General features: G+C 42.9%; 1 protein-coding gene across 2 annotated transcripts in view; it reads right to left on the bottom strand.

Annotated features, from left to right (window-relative positions):
- The window catches only part of GNPTAB (N-acetylglucosamine-1-phosphate transferase subunits alpha and beta), a 46,511-nt gene extending 44,508 nt beyond the window's left edge, over window positions 1-2,003 (bottom strand). For both annotated transcript variants that reach the window (XM_037390639.1, XM_037390638.1), the window contains exon 1: window positions 1,817-2,003. In XM_037390639.1, coding sequence (XP_037246536.1) covers window positions 1,817-1,933 — 117 coding nt within the window. In that variant the 5' untranslated portion in view covers window positions 1,934-2,003. The remainder of the gene's footprint in view (window positions 1-1,816) is intronic.
- Window positions 2,004-17,244: the final 15,241 nt, after the last annotated feature.

Here is a 17,244-nt window from a genome sequence, read left to right as displayed (position 1 = left end):
TAGCTTACCAAGAACACTCATGACCACTGTAGAGAAAAAAAAAAAAAAAAGTTATTCTAGGTTTCTGTATGGTCATACCAGAAAGGGTGGGGGTTTTGCTAGTGTTTGGCGTCTTTGTTTTTTAAAAAACATTGCTGGTCAATTTTCTTTTTTCTCAACATATCATTTTGAAAGTTTACTCCTACAGGAATCTGCCAGATCTTTGCTCACTGTCTAAATAGTATCTAAGCTTTCCAAATAGTTCTAAAAGTAGCTCTAAAAGGGCCAGAAGTAGCAAACTAAGATTTGGTAGGAAAGTAATTCTGAGCAGTGATTTTCACTTATTCTCAGCGAAATCAGCCATAGCTTGGACAACTACCAAAGTGTTTTTTAAGAAGTTTCTAAGAAATCCTAAAGTTGTCATTCTGAAGAAATGCAAAACTACACTCAAAGTTTCACAGCACCAAGAGGTACAATCCAAGTTGAGAATTGTACAAACAGGTGCCTAGAAGTACTACACTATGAATTTGCTGATGGCTTATCAAGTGCTTCAGGAACTTGTGAACCCTATAAGACAGCAGGGATGAAGTACTTCATGCAAAAAAAAAGAGGTACAGATACACAAAATAAAAGTTTTGACCATGCTACACTCAAGAGCTTCAGATAATAATCTTTACGACTCTTGATTTTTTTCTGTATCTGAAAGCCCATCAAAATAAAAGAGAGAAGAAAACAGAGAGAAAAACCAAGGAAGTTTAGGAATCAGGAAATTCCTGTCTGTTTGCATTTAACACATGCCACCCTTTTACACTGACAAAAATACTGTAAGTCCCTGAATACTTGCTATATTTTCAAACACCACACTGAAGAACAATTGGAGTTTTTTTCCCCTACAGATGCTTTAGTCGATGATTTCCAAAACAAATAGGGTAATCTGAAATGAAACTTTAAAATATACTATGCACTTGCATAAAATCATATATATAAAAATCAGAAGTTATACTGCATCATTTAAAAAACAGCAGGCAATAAGTAATAAGTAATAAGCAGAGAGCAATGTCACAGACCCCGCTGAGCTGAAGGCAGCTTGGAGAGGCTACATTTAACTCTTTAAATTCGGATGGAGAAAGATTTTGTCACTCCCGGTTCCCATTTGAAAGGAAGGTTACACCCAGCACGGGCTTTTAAAGTCAAATAAACCCAAAATACAGCGGTATATTAATCACCTGATGGGGGAAGCGGGAAAAACTTGCCCCAAAACAGGCCGCCAGCTGCTGGAGCTGGCAGGTTTGCCGCGGCTCCTCGCTGCCAGGCTCCCCGGGGACACCCCGCCAGGGCCCGCCAGTGCTGCCCCGGGGGCGCTCCCGCACGGCGGCCCCGGCCCGCGGGAGGGGAGGTGCGGACCCTCGGTCCCGCAGCCCCGCGGCCAGCGCCACGCACCGCACCGACACGGCGGCCCGCGGGGCGGCCAGGGACCGAGGGGGACCGAGCCCCGAGAGGGACCGAGCCCGGGACGCCAGGGGAGCAGCAGCGCCGTCCTCTCCCTTTACGTGCTGGAAATACAGAGCCACGGCCAGCGCGCACACCCCAGCCGCCCGCTGAAGGCGCCCGCTGCTCGCAGGGACGTGACGACCGCCCGGCTCCCGAGAGCAAAGACAGTCCCGAACCGAAAGGCACCCGCGCCCGGCGGGCCGTGCCGGGACTGCGCCGGGCGCCGCCCGCGTACAGGCCTCTCCCCGCCGGCACCGCTCGGCTCCGCACGGCCCGGCCGGGGCTGCCCGCAGGAAGGGAGGGGAAGGGGGGCAGCCACGCCACGCCGGCGCGGCGCCGTACTGACCTCCCCGAACTGCAGGGCGGAGACGATCATGAGGACGAGGCCCCCGAGGCAGAGGCAGGGCCCATACCTGTGCGACAGGCAGGTATAGGTCTGACGCTGCAGGAGCTTTAGCAGCATGGCCTGCCGGCGGCCGCCGCCTCGCCCGGCGCGGCCCGACCCGGCCCGGCCCGGCCCCTCACCGCGCTGCCGTGCGCCGGGGCGGGCGGGCGGATCCCGCCGCCCCCAGTGCCCGCCCCGCTTCCGGCAGCGCCGCCGCGACACCTGGCGACACCTGGCGGCGGCCTCGGGGAGGGCGAGGCGGCGCCCCGAGCCGCGCTCTGCGGGCTTGCTGCGGGCGGGAGCACTGCCCCGCACCTCACGGGTGCCGGGGTCCCGGCCTCTGCCGTCCCCCGCTTCTCCGCCGTTTTCCTTCTGCCTTCCCAAGGGCCCAACACCGAGGCAGCAGGGGCCGGGCCGCACGGGTTTTTGCTTCCCCGGCTGCTCTCTCACGGCGTTGGGCGCTCCAGCCTTCGAGGCGTATCAACAGTACGGACCCGCCGGAGGCGGCGGGACTGACTCTGCAGGTTTTTTCAGAAATCATCCGGATGAAGCAATCCGGACCCAGGAGCCTGTTTGCAGCAGCTGGGCCAGAGCATGCGCTGCGCTGGCGGCGCTCCCCGCACCGGAGCGCAGCGCCGCACGCGGGGGTGCGCGCGGGAGCAGCCCCCCGCAGCTCCGCTGCACTGTCGCGACCGGACTTGTGACCCCTGTGAGTTACCTGCTGCCTGTAGAACAGAGCTTAAACGTTTTGACGTGTAATGTCCTAGGTGATCCTGAAATCGCTGACCCACAAGACGATTTTTCTGCGCACCTAACGCCTGCCCAGCTGCGGCCAGCAGAGCTGCACCACCCTGTCGTGCTTCCAGGCGTGCCACAGTGAATCTGTTTTCCCCAGCTAAGAGCGAGTGGGAGGACTCTTGGGAATCGTAAAGATACAGTAAAGCTACATGCTGAGATGCAATTCTGTGCGCACAGAAATTAAGTGCAGGCATAGATTCATGCAAGGGGAGGCACCAGGCTCGAAGAAGGTTATTCATGGAGCTCTTCAAGAACAGTTCTTGAGGCAAAACCATAATAACAAGAGACTAGTTAGAAGTCACTAGCTGACAGCAGACTCTGTTAAATCCTTAATCTGCATCAATCTGATTTCTGTCACGAAGTGCAGCCATCTGCACAGGACACTGCTGGTATCGCCACTGCCAAAAGTTTCTTCAGGCAGAATGATGAAAGGCACTTGTGGTTACCACAGCAAAATGATGTGGTGTCGTAGGCGCTCATGAGGACAAGGACAGTAGCGTTTATCTCTGTAGCCCTTTACCACTGCATTGAAAGGTCTTCTTCTAAGTATTTCTTACAACTCACTGCAGTGACTCCTCTGAGTAACAAGCGTTACCCTCCTGTTCTTATTTTCCCCTGTGTATAGTAATAAAGCCTGACCGTTTCCATAAGTTTGTCCTAGTATATTTACACAGTTGTGGTGTGAGAGGGCTGCACCTGGCCATACTTCTTTAAGAAGTGTCCCAGAGTGCATGGCTTTTTTGGCACTGCTCTCCCAATCCACTGAGCCCTACTCCTATTTACCTTTTTGGTGTCACAGTGTTTTTCCTTTCTTCATGGACCACGGGACAGGATGGCAAATTCACTAGGGCCTACCTTCCGAGTCTCAGAGCCCACCACACAGTGCTGTGTGCCACCTCCTTATCCTGTGTTATCAGCATGGTTATACTTATTTGGCCCTTTACAATAACCCAGCCCTCCAGTCTCAGTACGCAGAAGCCTCTAGTTAAGCTTTTATTGCCTGGCGTGCACAGCCAGCACAATCTCCTAACCCATGCAGTCTTCTTCCTTCATGTGTTCTCACCAATGTACCAAAGTAATACCCTGGAGGAATATAATATTTGGAGGTCTGCTGGTGCTTCCCTCACTTGCACCTCCTGTTCAAGAGCTGTGCTATTATTATTGAGCCATTATCACTGAATGGCGGCACCTCTTTACCACCCGCTACGGCACTGTGGCTGGAGTGCTAGTCATGGCCCGGTATTCTGAGTCAGCAGACTGAGGTTTTCATTCAGAACTGAGGTATAGCATGTGTGCACATTAAAGAAACAAACCCATTATTTCTGGTGAATAATACAGCAGAAAATGCAGAAACAGACTAAAACATGCTGAAGATAGGCAGCTGAGAGACATAACAGCAAAGTAAAGCAGAAAATCAGTCAAGGAAAACTGGATGACTACAAGCCCTGGATAAATAACTAGTGCAAAATATGGAATGATACATTTATACAGATTAATAAATACTTCCATATAATACCAATGTGAAGACACCATTAAAATTCTCATGTTTATATGATTTTATAAAGTATCAGCAAAAGTATTCCAGCAGATATAGAAATGTAAAAAGCTACCATACAAATCATGATGAGACTATATCTGTCCTTGCTTCTAGAATACTTGTGTTCAAGGAATATATATTTAAACTTAAACAGATGCACAGAAAGAAACAACCAGATCCTCCCTTCTGAGAAGACACTAAAAGATTTTGGCTTGTTCATGTTACAGGAATGAAGATCAGAAGTTTATTTAAACTAAATGCAAAACTTTCACCAGGTTAAAACACAATAAAAAACCCAACCCAAAACAAACAAACAAACAAACAAAAAAACCAAAAAAAGGAGAGCAAAAAAGGTTCTGGAATATATTTTTCTTTAAGAAGTAGGAATTTCTTTAAGAAATAGGAATAGCAGGAATACCTATTAAGCCTTGAGAGACAGCTTAGCCAGCTTCTGACAGTAGACAGGACTCTGTACTCCAGATGTTCCCCTATATTCCCAGTTTGCCATGGATTTATACACTGTTGCTGTCTTCAGTCCATCAAAGGCTTAATTATTCCATGCAACACAAAAAGGCGTGATGGAAAATGGATGAAAATAAGGCCATCCTCAACTTGCTAATTAATTGCAAGGTATTATGGTATATATAGTAAATGCAGATTCAAATCTGGTTTAAGACAATCTGAATCCAAGTCTCTTGGATCCTTACACATTTGTCACTAGAAATTCTTACCAAGCTCAAAACCAGAAACTGGATCAGGGACCTTGCATTACTTTGCAGCTGGCTTCGTGAGCATGTCTCTGAAAGGGGAAGGATTCAGGCCAGACTCTTCTTTTTTTTTCACATTTTATCTAATACATTGCTTAGGCAGCTGTCCAGGTGAGTATCTTGTTATTGCACCAAGAACAAGATACTTAACTTTCTTCATTTTCCACAGTCACTGTACAAGCAAATAAACCCAGATTTTCTGTTTGGAGCAACAAATTCCACTAGGTGTCAGAATATCTAAAAATTAGATGCTGCTGTTGTAATCCAAAGTATACTCAAGGGCCTTGCCAAATCACTATCCATGTAAACCATTAGGCCCTTGGAATGATCTACTTAGCTGTACTTGTATTTGTATTAACTTAAGATGCACGTAGCAACACTTACAATAAAGGCATGCTTTCTGTGCAATATGAATTAATCTAAAATAAGCAGTCAGATAATTATAAACACACTTTATGTTGATCCTGATTTTCTGCAAGTTGCCTTCACCAACTTTTTAAATCTTTTAGATCTTGGAAAGCTCTCTGAATTTGAGATGTTTTTTTTTACTGTAGTCAAACCTTTTTCTAAGAGGGGGTAGAAGCTACTTTCAAAAGGAAAGTAATAACTACTTCTTTAAATTCAACTGGAGAACCTGTAATGTTCAAAGGCTTGAGGAAGGCAGGAGTTGCTGCTACTCTTCTTTATATCTATCCTAGGAAAACAGCAATCACTCACACTGTTCCTTCCTTAGAAAAGCTGAAGTATTGTGGAATACTTTTTCCAGATGTTTTGCATTCTAATTTTCTGGGAAGAGAGAAGACAAAGAGCTAAACATCTGAGATAATTATGTAATTATCTTTTGTTGAGGCAGAAGACCAGAAACAAGCAACCTACCATCTCAAGCTTCTTTGTTAGCCAAGAATAATATTCACTGCACAGTCCATGAATCTTGTGCTAAAGCAAAGAGAATTAACGTCCTCATAGGCTTCCAGCGTTCATCACTGTATGGCCTGTTCAACAAACATGAATTAATCTTGTAGCGCCTCTGTGAAGTAAATATTACCAAGCACAGAGACAAAGATAAAATTCAACAAGTTTGATGCCTGCTTCCACTTTAGGACCAACTTTTCACAGTACAGGGGCTAACTGATAGTACTCTGAAGGCTCAGCAGTTCACTCTTAAGGACTTTGTTGCATTTGTGAATGCTCAGAACTTCTCAGCATTCAGAGGCAGCAAAAGTTAGGCAGGCAGAAGTAAAGAACAGAGAGGTATTGACTTACTGTGGAAAGTTTGAAGCGACTTTGCTGTCCTTATAGAAGAGTTCTGCAGCAGCGGCTGGGGCCAGTTTATATTTGCTTATTGTAATTACGCAGCTATCATTTCTATTCCTGCCTTATTCACAAGAGATCTTCTAAGAACTTTTGTAAAAACCCTAGAAGTTCTACACAGCTGTGAACAGGTTCACCCCATGCGCTGAAGGATGGAAAGGAGAAAAAAGCAGCCAATTATTTCACTCGTGTAATGCACATGCTCAGAAGGATTAAAGTCCTCAAAAGCTCCAATAAAACTATCTAAATACCTATTGATTTTAGTGGCAATCTAGACACCTGACTGAATGCCTGTTCCATAACTACCTTTCTGCATCTGGTCTAAACAGTCTCTTTTCAGTAACATATAAGAAAAAAATGTAATAAAAGCAGTTTTATCAGCATAAACGTTAATTAGCATAAACAATCCAGAAATCCTCCTAATTTTTCATTGGTTGTCAATACCTACCATTGAAATTACATCTCTATATCATGCAAAAGTGGCATGTGTATGTGTCCAGGGTAGCTTTGTCCTGTTTAGCAGAAGATGACTAATAGTGAAGATTTGTCAGCACGGACTTCAGGGCAGGTTACATGAGCTCCTGGTAAGACACATGTGAGCTGATAGTCCATATCAAAAGCTGCGTTTCCAGATCTTCACAACTAGCATGATCTTTAAGAGCTGGGTTAAAAGTAGCTGAGTGCAGTGTGACATTTTGGCAGCTGGGCACACTTGCTGACCCACCAACAGGGACCTACAGCCTCTCTCTACAGCTCTGGACCATTTCTTCCCCACCAAAGCCTTTCAAAGGTTTCTCTGCTACACTTGCATGTTCATTTACTACATTAACATACGTTAAGGACCAGCTCCTCTAAGAATTTATGTATCTTCTGTTCACCTAGGAGCCAACAGAGGACTTTGTAGGGGGCTAGGCCTTAAAGAGCAGTCAAAACAGGCTGGTGTGCTTGTCAGTATTTTGAAGACCTGCAGCACCAGAAAATGGGAGACAATAGGGCCTTCTAGGTGTTCTTCCTCTGACCCTCCACGCCCCAAAAATCTATATCTGAATGTTCATATCTACGCTTCTGAAATGTAAAGCACTAGCCTTAGGCATATTGGAATGAGTAGCTCAGTACAGCACAGTGAATTTGGTAGTACCAATATCTATCAAATAAAATAATTAAATCACATTAATCATTCAGAACATAAAACAGTAAAAAACAATGACCAAGTAGTATTCCATCCTTTGCAAAATTTTTCTCATTTTGATTCACCATTTATAAAGATCTTAGCCTTTAATATGAGTCAATTCCACTGACGTTACTCCTAAAATAGAGTGAATATAAGCGATCAGTTTCTGAAAGATTATGTTAGACCCTAATGCTACATCTTGTAATAGATTATCTCTAAATCAGTCCGCAGTAATTTTAGCCTCGTGAGTAAACGTGTTCTCATTATAGGCAGCTAGTGAGAGTTTTCACTTAGCACTGCCACAAAAGTAAAAATTTTAAAATTGTGCTCAGTACTTCAGTGTGTCACTAGTTTTGAAAATCGCCAGATGTTCCCCTCCTAACCCTCTGAATTGGTATGCAAGGAATACTTACGACTTCTTACTTGAAAATTTTGTTGATGTAATATAGATTTTTTTTTTTTCTTCAGACCCCATTTCTCTATTGGCCTCATTTCTCTAGAGGAAAAAACATTTTATTATCTCTTACACAGCAGTTAGTCATCCTACCCTTTCCACTTCTTTTTTATATTTGTGCAGATACTAGAAAGGATATTTACAATAAGCTGAAGAGCTTGGCTAGTAAATATAGGTATGACTAAAGAAAAAAAGAGGAAAACAATATCTTAGAAGCAAAAGAAAAAGCAGTAACTGGAGAGCAAAGGATTGGAACAGCGGCATTTTGAAGATCTCTGAAAGTGAACACCTACACAAGGCTGAGGCAGCATGTGCACCTAGCACCAAAATCAAACTTTCAAAGCATAATACCAACATTTTACTCTGAAAGATGTCATTGTTTTCTGAGCACTTCAAACTAAAATAACAAATGCCTGCCAAAAGCCAGAAGAAACTTTTTGAAACTTTGTAGATACTGCACAATGTCATTGTGGTTAAATTAGCAGGCAGCTGGCCTGGTCCAGTTCTTCTTCAGAATGTCAACTGTTCTGTCCTCTGTGGGAAAAGGGATGAAGAGCCATCAAGTACTGAAATCAGTTAAATTGATCAGGGAGTTAGGCTGCAGCATATATGGAATGGAACGGAACAGAACAGAACTGAACAACAGAACAGAATAGGATAGAATATTTCAGTGGGAAGAGACCTACAAAAATCTAGTCCAAATGCCTGACCATTTCAGGGCTGACCAAATGTTAAAGTATGTTATTAAGGGCATTGTCCAAATGTCTCTTAAATGCTGACAGGCTTGGGCCGTTGACCACCTCTCTAGGAAGCCTGTTCCTGTGTTTGACCACCCTCTCAGTAAAGAAGTGCTTCCTAATGTCCAGTTCAAACCTCCCCTGGGGCAGCTTTCAACCATCCACACACCCCCTGTCACTGGGTACCAGGGAGAAGAGACCAGCACCTCCCTCTCCACTCCCCCTCCTCAGGAAGCTGTAGAGAGCAGTGAGGTTGCCCCTCAGCCTCCTCTTCTCCAAACTAGACAAGCCCAAAGTCCTTAGCCATTCCTCCCAGGATACGCCTTCCAGCCCTTTCACCAGCTTTGTTGCCCTGCTCTGGACACATTTGAGTACCTTAACATCCTTGAACTGCGGAGCCCAGAACTGCACAAGCGGTAGTCAATGCGAGGCCACACCAATGCTGAATACAGTGAGATAATCACCCCTTTTGACCAGCTGGTTGTTTGATGCCCCCCCGGATGCGGTTTGCCCTCCTGGCTGCCAGGGCACACTGCTGACCCACACCGAGCCTGCTGTCAACCACCACCCCCAGATCCCCTTCTGCAGGGCTGCTCACCAGCTACTCCTCTCCCAGTTTATACCTGTGCCCAGAATTACTCTGTCCCAGGTATTCTGTGCCAGAATCTGGCATTTGTTCTTGGGTGGTTTTGTTTTGGTTCTTCTTGTTTGTTTGTTTTATAGCAAGTTTTTGCTTTTTAAAGGGATACACTCCTAGCAACAAGCAATGATCATTTCAATAGACTGTGGCCTTCAAACCGAATCATATCTGTATGTCTGTTTCCAAAGTCCATAATGGAGTAGATGGAAGAGTCTGGAGAGTTTCCCCCAGCCATTATTTAATACATATAGTGTATATTAAAAATTATACATTATATAAATATGTTATTTTTGAAGTATTTCATTTCATCATGCTTTTGGAAAATGTACAGTTATTCTAAAGAGCAAAAAGGTATAATTTTGTACTTTAGTACTACAAACACAGGCTCTTTAGTACGTTGATGTCATTGTTATGTAACAATACTGGAATTTTATGTTTCTTTTGTTAATCCTATCAAATTCTAATAGCACCAGAACAGGATGTATGGATTTGATGGTTAGAATAGGCAGGGTAGTATTTTAAGTCCATTCAGTGGCACACTTAGAAAAAAATGGAGGTGCATTTAGTGATGAGCAGTGGCCAAGAAGTTTTTGTGGCTGTGTCAAATGGCACTTTTTTTACGTTACAGTAGTAAGATGGAGACTCAGAACATTAGAAGAGCATTTAATTTTGGTTATTACTTGATATGGATCAGAGTATCAGACAGAAGGGTGAAATAAATAAAGGACTTGTTTAGGCTGAACAATTTCCTTTGTTGCTTGGAAATAAACTTTCTATATCTACAAATGCTTAAGACACTACAAAGAGAACAGAGTGGAAATAATTGCTACAAGATGTTTTTGGAAAGCCCTATTAACTGTTGTTCTTCGTGTCTATTTTATTTCAGAACATGATAAGAATTCATCATGAGTCCTTTATCTTCATGTACCCTACATCTACATTTAATTGTCTCCAAAAAACCAGACATTGAATTCTTGCCTCATGAGCCTCAAGGAACAACCTGAATCCCCTAGGGTGCATGCAGGGAGAAGGACCAAGGAGGGTTTCTCCAGCAGGGCAGTGGCAGGTGGACCTATGAGATGGAGCAACCCACTCAGGTGGGCTCTAATGGGCAGCCTCTGGTGCTGTCTATGGTACCACTTCCCACCTCACATTGAACCCTGACAATGGGCTGCAGCAATGCACAACTCAAACCACTTGAAAACCTGATGCCTCTGCTGCTGACATTCATGAGTGTGGAAAAGCTGGTACAGGGAAGATCCAGATAGAGTTTACAATCTTTCCTCTGGGACTCCAGAGAAGTTGCACTAGCTTTTCCTCGATCCAAAGTTCCTCACCAAAATAAGCAGCAGTGATGCTGTGCTCCTACAGCTTATCACAATGCTCATGGCCAGGGTACAAAGCTGAGCATTTGATTATGCCTCATGAGGCTGGTTTCGCTGCACTTTTACTAAACAAGAAAAATCCTTCTGCCTTTATTCCATATTGTTTGTGGTCTTATCAGAGTTGCTATGTGGCACAAATCTTTGATATAGAAGAACTAAAAAGGACATTGGCAAAGGGCAAGAAAGGATGGAAAACACTGTTTGTTAAAACTGAAAATACTAAATTTGAAAAAAAATTTAGTTTTTTTTAAAAATACATTTTACTAAGTAAGTCTGTTACATTTGTATCAGCTCAAAACAAGCAGTTCCAACATAGAGAGATTTCATAATATCACCCTAAAGCATGTGTGGCTGCCCTCTGTGGCCTTGTTAGACCTTGGTGTCAGCTGTGACCAGACACAAAAGAAGGAAGTTTATGAAAGGAGCAAACAGTAATGCAACTAGCAAAGTGCAAAGCATGGTATGAACAGGAAGAAGTAGTTGAACGCCCTATATTTAGCAATATAGGCAATTGTCTGCAGTAAAGGCAGACAAATCAACATCTGTAAATTGTTGTGGCAAATCTAGTTTAACTTGTGAAAGTAGGATCTGATTTTTCAGTAGTGGGTCCTCCTCACTTCCAGGAGGTTTTATGTGGGGAATAGCACATCATTAGCCACTTCTGCTGCTGAGAAAAAAACATTTTTGACAGCTTTTGCTAGGATTGATCAAATTCTCTCCATTTAGACCATCCTAACTGGACTCAAGGTCATGAATTTCATTACTTCCTTTTCCTCTTCAGCAAGCAACTTAGTGTCAGTTGCTGTGTTCCTCTAAGAAAACTGCAAAGGTACTTTTCTCAGATGGCAAGGCCACATGAAAAGCTACCATTTTGCTTTGAAAGATTGCCTTTTCCGTGAAAATGTGTTTCTCTAAAAATGTAGTAACAGAACTATTGAAATGCTAGAGTCAAATTCTCCCACAGCCTGCTTCAGCACATTGACTACCTCATTTAGAGTGAGGGAGAACAAACCCACTGCAGAATGGTTCATCTGCAGCTAAACAGTCTCTTTGTTGCCCTTTATAGCCCACATTGATCTATAGTTCATGCTTTCTGGAAACAAAGATTGCTCTCACTAAACCCTTTCTTTTGAAAAACCATCACCTGAAAAGAAAGTGAAAATAGAGAGGAGTGGAGTTAAATATGTACATTGTGAGAGCTAATCTTCTTTAGGAATTCTAGAATTAAACTTCAGATCTCAGCATTATCAGGAGATATTGATCCAAATCTGTCCCACACCACTTCTATCCTTTTTCTGAGAGAAAGAACTACACAATTTCAACCCAGTAGTTACCTATCTTCATTCTTGAGTGACATACCAATATTTCCTACATGTCCACTGTTTTTTGACAAATGAGACATCTTTATCTATATTTTGTTTAGATGTTTGGCTAGATATTATAATCTAGATAACTATAGAGGCATAGAGGCAACCAAAACAAACTGAGCAAAATAAACCATCTTTCCTCTTCAACAGTAACACCTGACAACTACTTTACAACTAAATCACATTACTTCCCAGAAATATTAATGTAATGCCATGAATGCCTCACAGCGCAAGACTTCACAGATGTAAATTGTTGTTACTGCTAATTCTGAACTGCATGTAAGAAGTGAAAATAGCTTACACATGCTTTTGTTACTGAGAGGTCACAGACATTTGGCATGTGACCACAGAGGAAGGGAAGGGATGCCACAGACCACCCTGAACCCTTCACACAGCAGCCTGCAGGAGTTGCAGCTAGTGTATTTGATTCCTCCTGTAAATGTCCTTCTGGCACAACCTGGGGCTGGCAACGGTTTCTTTCTTTCCAGCCAATACCATCTTTACCACAGCAGTCCCCAGCTGCTGCACAGCTGTCACACCCTCCTTTCCTTATTTCACCATACACTGCTTTTCTCTTCACAAGCAACAAATTCTTCCTCTTGCCTCTCACTTTATTCCCTGGGAAGATCTAGTTCTGCTTATGAGCAGTTGCAAATTTGCGAATTCCAAAGGGTATGTTGTTATAGTAGAGCTCCCTGGATATTCAGGTCTGGTTACATATAAATAAATCTAACAAATAATCTCCGAGTGCAAAATCTGCAGACCTTATGTTTTTATATTCTAAATGCAATCTCACAAATTTTTAGTTTTTTTGTTCTACACTGGAAACACTTTCAAGTTTGAAGAAGGGTAAAAGTGCTAGGAGAACAGTGAAGAAACAGGCTAGAAAAAAATTGTATTTTCAGTTTTATTTAGGGTTTTGAATACTTGTGTATGACAGCCAAAGCAAGCTTGGGAGGTACCCTTTAGTCATCTTTAAAAAATACATATGATGTTAGACAGAAATTGCTTGGCTTTGCCATAGAGTTTGCAGGATTGGCAGGTGTTAGCAAAAAAAATATTAATCATTCCATTCATTGATTAAGGCTGCCTTTTTCCTAGTGCTTGTGTGCAGCAAAATAAAAGATTTCAAGAAGTAACTGAACTACTTAACCTCTCTCTTGCTCATGTTCCAGGCTTTCACTGCTGTCATGTTCCCATCTCACTTGTTCTTCCATCTTACAGCAAATTCTTTACCAAATCAGGGAAGTAAGAGCTACCATGACTATTCTGCACAGGATCTGTTTGAACACCATGTAGAGATAATAAAGACCAACATGTTTGGGGAGGGGGAGACACAGTAGGTCTTTCATGCTCCAGATCATAACAAATGATTTTGGAATCACACATTGCAGTCAGAACTTTCTTATTTCATTCAGATATCTTTCAAAATCTGCCTAAATTAAGCTGTTCTGCTTCTCCATACCCTTTTTTTTAAAACCAGTAATATTTACAAGCCAATCTAGAAACCCATTGTTTAAATACAAGAAAGCGTTCACCAGAAAAAATGCTCTAGATGTGACAAATAGAAATACCAGAGAAATGTGCAAGAGATCTCTCTAGATTCAGAAGGTACTATTCAATATTCTTTTCGTCAAAGCTCAAAGTGAGATGCTTATGTGTCTAGAAAATGTGATTGTCCCACTATTGTTTCAATCCCTGCACCTTCAAACCAGCCCTTCCCCGCAAATTTTTTTAGGTACCTGTGCTTTCTGTTAGAAAGAGAATGCCTACCAATTTCAAATAAACTTTTCACCAGCAGTTGAAAAAGTCCATGGAGTACACACCATGAGGCAGCAGGAGTGCATTTGAATAATGAGTGCATTTTTTTTGATCAAAAGAGGAGCCGAATGGGAAAGAGACAGGTTTTTAAATCCCTATATAACCATTCTCAAATTGAAGATGTCAAGGCAAAATTTATTCTAGTATTTTAAAAACTGAAGGATGCTACATAGGTGACATAACAAAACAATGAGCTTCTTACATAACATTTTGCAGATTTCATTATGTGCCTTAGTTAATTAAAATTACCTGACTTTCCTCAGAATGTAATGTGATAAAGAAAATGTTCACATATAATAAATATAAAATCCATGGAAACCAGATTGTGAAAAAAATAGAAGAAAAGTGGGGATACAAGTACCACCAGCGTAGCCTATTTTAGATCTCTTCCATTTCCTTTATCTTCATATGTTTTCAGATCACTGACATGGATGCTACTATTTTCATATTTTGACATATCTATTCTTCTAATAATTATAATACAATATTGCACTGACAAGCATAAATTTATATCAATGTTTTAAACATATAGGAAGTAGTCCGATCACTTTGTTAAATCACAGAATCATGGAATGGTTTGGGTTGGAAGGGACCATAAAGATCATCTAGTCCAACCCCCCTGCCACAGGCAAAGACACTTTTCACTACATCAGGTTGCCCCATCCAACCTGACCTAGGAACACTTGCAGGGATGCATCATCCAGTTTCTCTGGACAACGTGGTCCGGTGTCTCACCACTCTCATAGTGAAGAATTTCTTCCTCCTATCTATCTATATCTACCCTCTATCAGTTTAAAACCATTAGTCATTGTCTTCTCACCACAGAGCTTGGTAAAAAGTCTCTCCCTGTCTTTCTTATAAGCCCCCTTTAAGTACTGAAAAGATGTAATATGGTGCCCCTGGACCTTTTTCTTCTCTAGAATTAACAACCCCAACTCTCAGCCTTTCTTCACAAGAGAGATGTTCCATCACTGCTCATTTTCATGGCCCTCCTCTGGACCTGCTCCAACAGGTCCATGCCTTTTTTGTACGGGGGACTCCAGAGCTGGATGCAGTACTCCAGGTGAGGTCTCACCAGAGCAGAGCAGAGGGGGACAACCACCTCCCTCAAACCACTGGCCATGCTTCTGTTGATGCAGCCCAGGATATGACTGGCTTTCTGGGCTGCAAGTGCACATTGCTGGCTCATATCTAATTTTTCATCTACAAAAATCCAGTGAAGCTACATTAAAGTCCATAGTTATTTTATATTTTTATACCACTAGTGTTTTTATATAGTTTATCCAAAGCACAATAAAGCAAAACACATAGACTTTCTTTGAAATATCACACTAATGTTCTCAAGTCCAGTAAATTAGTCCCCCCAAGTTTGAGTAACTTGTATTTGTTACTCCTTACAGCTCCTAATGATCTTTTGAAGATCAGTGCTGCTGACAAAAACAAGTTAATCGTTCAAATTATATGTTGTTACTGACTACCTCCTATAATAAAAGTATGAAGTAAAGAAACAGCACATGAGCTGTAATAAATATTTACATAGCAACAAAGTGCCTTTACTAGTGATTGCCAAACAGTAAGTTACCACCTGCTTGAGCCAAAGACGTGTCTTTTTCTTTCGCTTCAAATAATGTCCAGGCACTGCAAAAAGTCATGTGAAGAATTTAAATACTCAACTCTTCCTTAAGAGTGAGTTATTTGTTACTTACAAAACTATAGCTAGTATAATGAGATTTTGCAGAACAGTGGATGAAACATTTTTCCAACAATGTGACTTAAATATTGATGCAGTAAAATACAGTGAATCCTATCCTCTCTCTACAAGGAACCAAAACAGAATACTACATTATTGACACACAAAAATATCTATTTCTGTAACTACAGTGAACATCAATACATTTCTGCAGTCCATTTATTTACCAAAGAGGCTAGATATAGTGCCTGTATGGTATTTCTTTTCATTTTCTGTTTCAAGGGAAAAAAGCAAAGATATCTTCTATTGAGGGGTAATTAAAAAGTTTTAAATCTGCATATATTAAGACAACTCAGTTATTAATTTAGTTCCATTATTTTTGCACCTCTAACTTAAAAAGAAATAAACCCTTTCTTTCAGCCAGAAGTTTCTGCCATTCAAAATTACTAGAAGACAGTTCACCTATGGAAAGATTAAGTATGAATTTGTAGGGTTTGGGTAGTTTTTTTTCCAAACCCTTGCTTTCCCTATACCTAAAATACCTCTTTCAGAGTAGTACAGAAGTATTAGCCAGTATCAAAACAGACGAGCTTTTTCTTTTTAAAGTGTTGGACTGTAAACATGAAGTATCAGTGAATTATTAGACTCCAGTTGTACATTAAGAATGTGAGCAACATGCTACTGCCAAAAAGCAAAGGGTGTTGAGCACCTCCAGTCTTAACAGTTGAATAATTTGTGTGATTACTTTTCTGTACTTGCACCAAAGAACATTGTCCCAATGCTTATTAAATTTCTATCTGGCTTCCTAATGTCTTCAAAGGCATGCCAAGTACTTGCTTTGTAACTTACTGCGCTCCCACCACATGGAATGTGTACTGAAGGTAGCAAGACAAGACTCACACTACATTTTCAAGGCGGCCAAAGGAGAGAGGTGGAGTATGCACATATTTGTTTCAGAACGGTGGCCATGCATTTGAAAGGCAGGTGAGTATGAGCAGTCAAAGGAAATTGAAACAACTTTGACAGATTGTCATGGCTTCAGCTTAAACCAAAGCAAAAATGCGGAACACAGCGTGATTTTGAATTAAACTGTGCTTTGCCTCTAAGCGTGTGAAAAAGTGAATGCCCCAGAAGATCAGTGGATCAAGGCTACATGATGTGCTTGGAACGAAAAGTCCCAGGTGGATGCATTCTGTGCCATGTAGAACTCCACGAGACCTTCAAACCCCAGAGTTTCTGAGCCCAGCTAACCGTCCTTAACCCCCCCCCCCCCCCCCCCCAAGATCTCGTGGGCTTCTCGCCAGCCTCGCAGCGAGCACAAGCCGTGAAGCCCGCAGCCATAGACGTGAACACTTTTTAAATCCTTTTCCTTTTAAAGATAGTCGTGCCAGCCCAAGCCGCCGGCAGCCCCCCAGCCGCAGAGGAGGGCTCCCCGGCAGCACAGCCCGCCTCCCTGCCCCGACCGGGCTGTGCGGCCCGCAGCGATGGGCCGCGCCGGGGCTGGGCCCGCGGCCGCGGGGAGACTTTCTGCCGTCCGCCAGAAACTCTGCGGGCGCTTCCAAGTGCCGGCGCAGGTGAAGGGCGAGCGGGACCACCTGGGCCGGCCCACCTCGCCCCCCGGGCCGGGGCAGCTCGGCGGGCCGCCTGGGCCGTTGGCCGCGGCGGGCGGGGCGGACGCGGGCGTTGCCCCCCGCGGGGAGCGCTGAGGAGA

Source organism: Falco rusticolus, chromosome 5 (genome assembly GCF_015220075.1).
Source record: "Falco rusticolus isolate bFalRus1 chromosome 5, bFalRus1.pri, whole genome shotgun sequence".
Classification (NCBI taxonomy): domain Eukaryota; kingdom Metazoa; phylum Chordata; class Aves; order Falconiformes; family Falconidae; genus Falco; species Falco rusticolus.
Note: the sequence above shows the minus strand (reverse complement) of the source record. Positions and strands in the feature narration are given on the sequence as shown.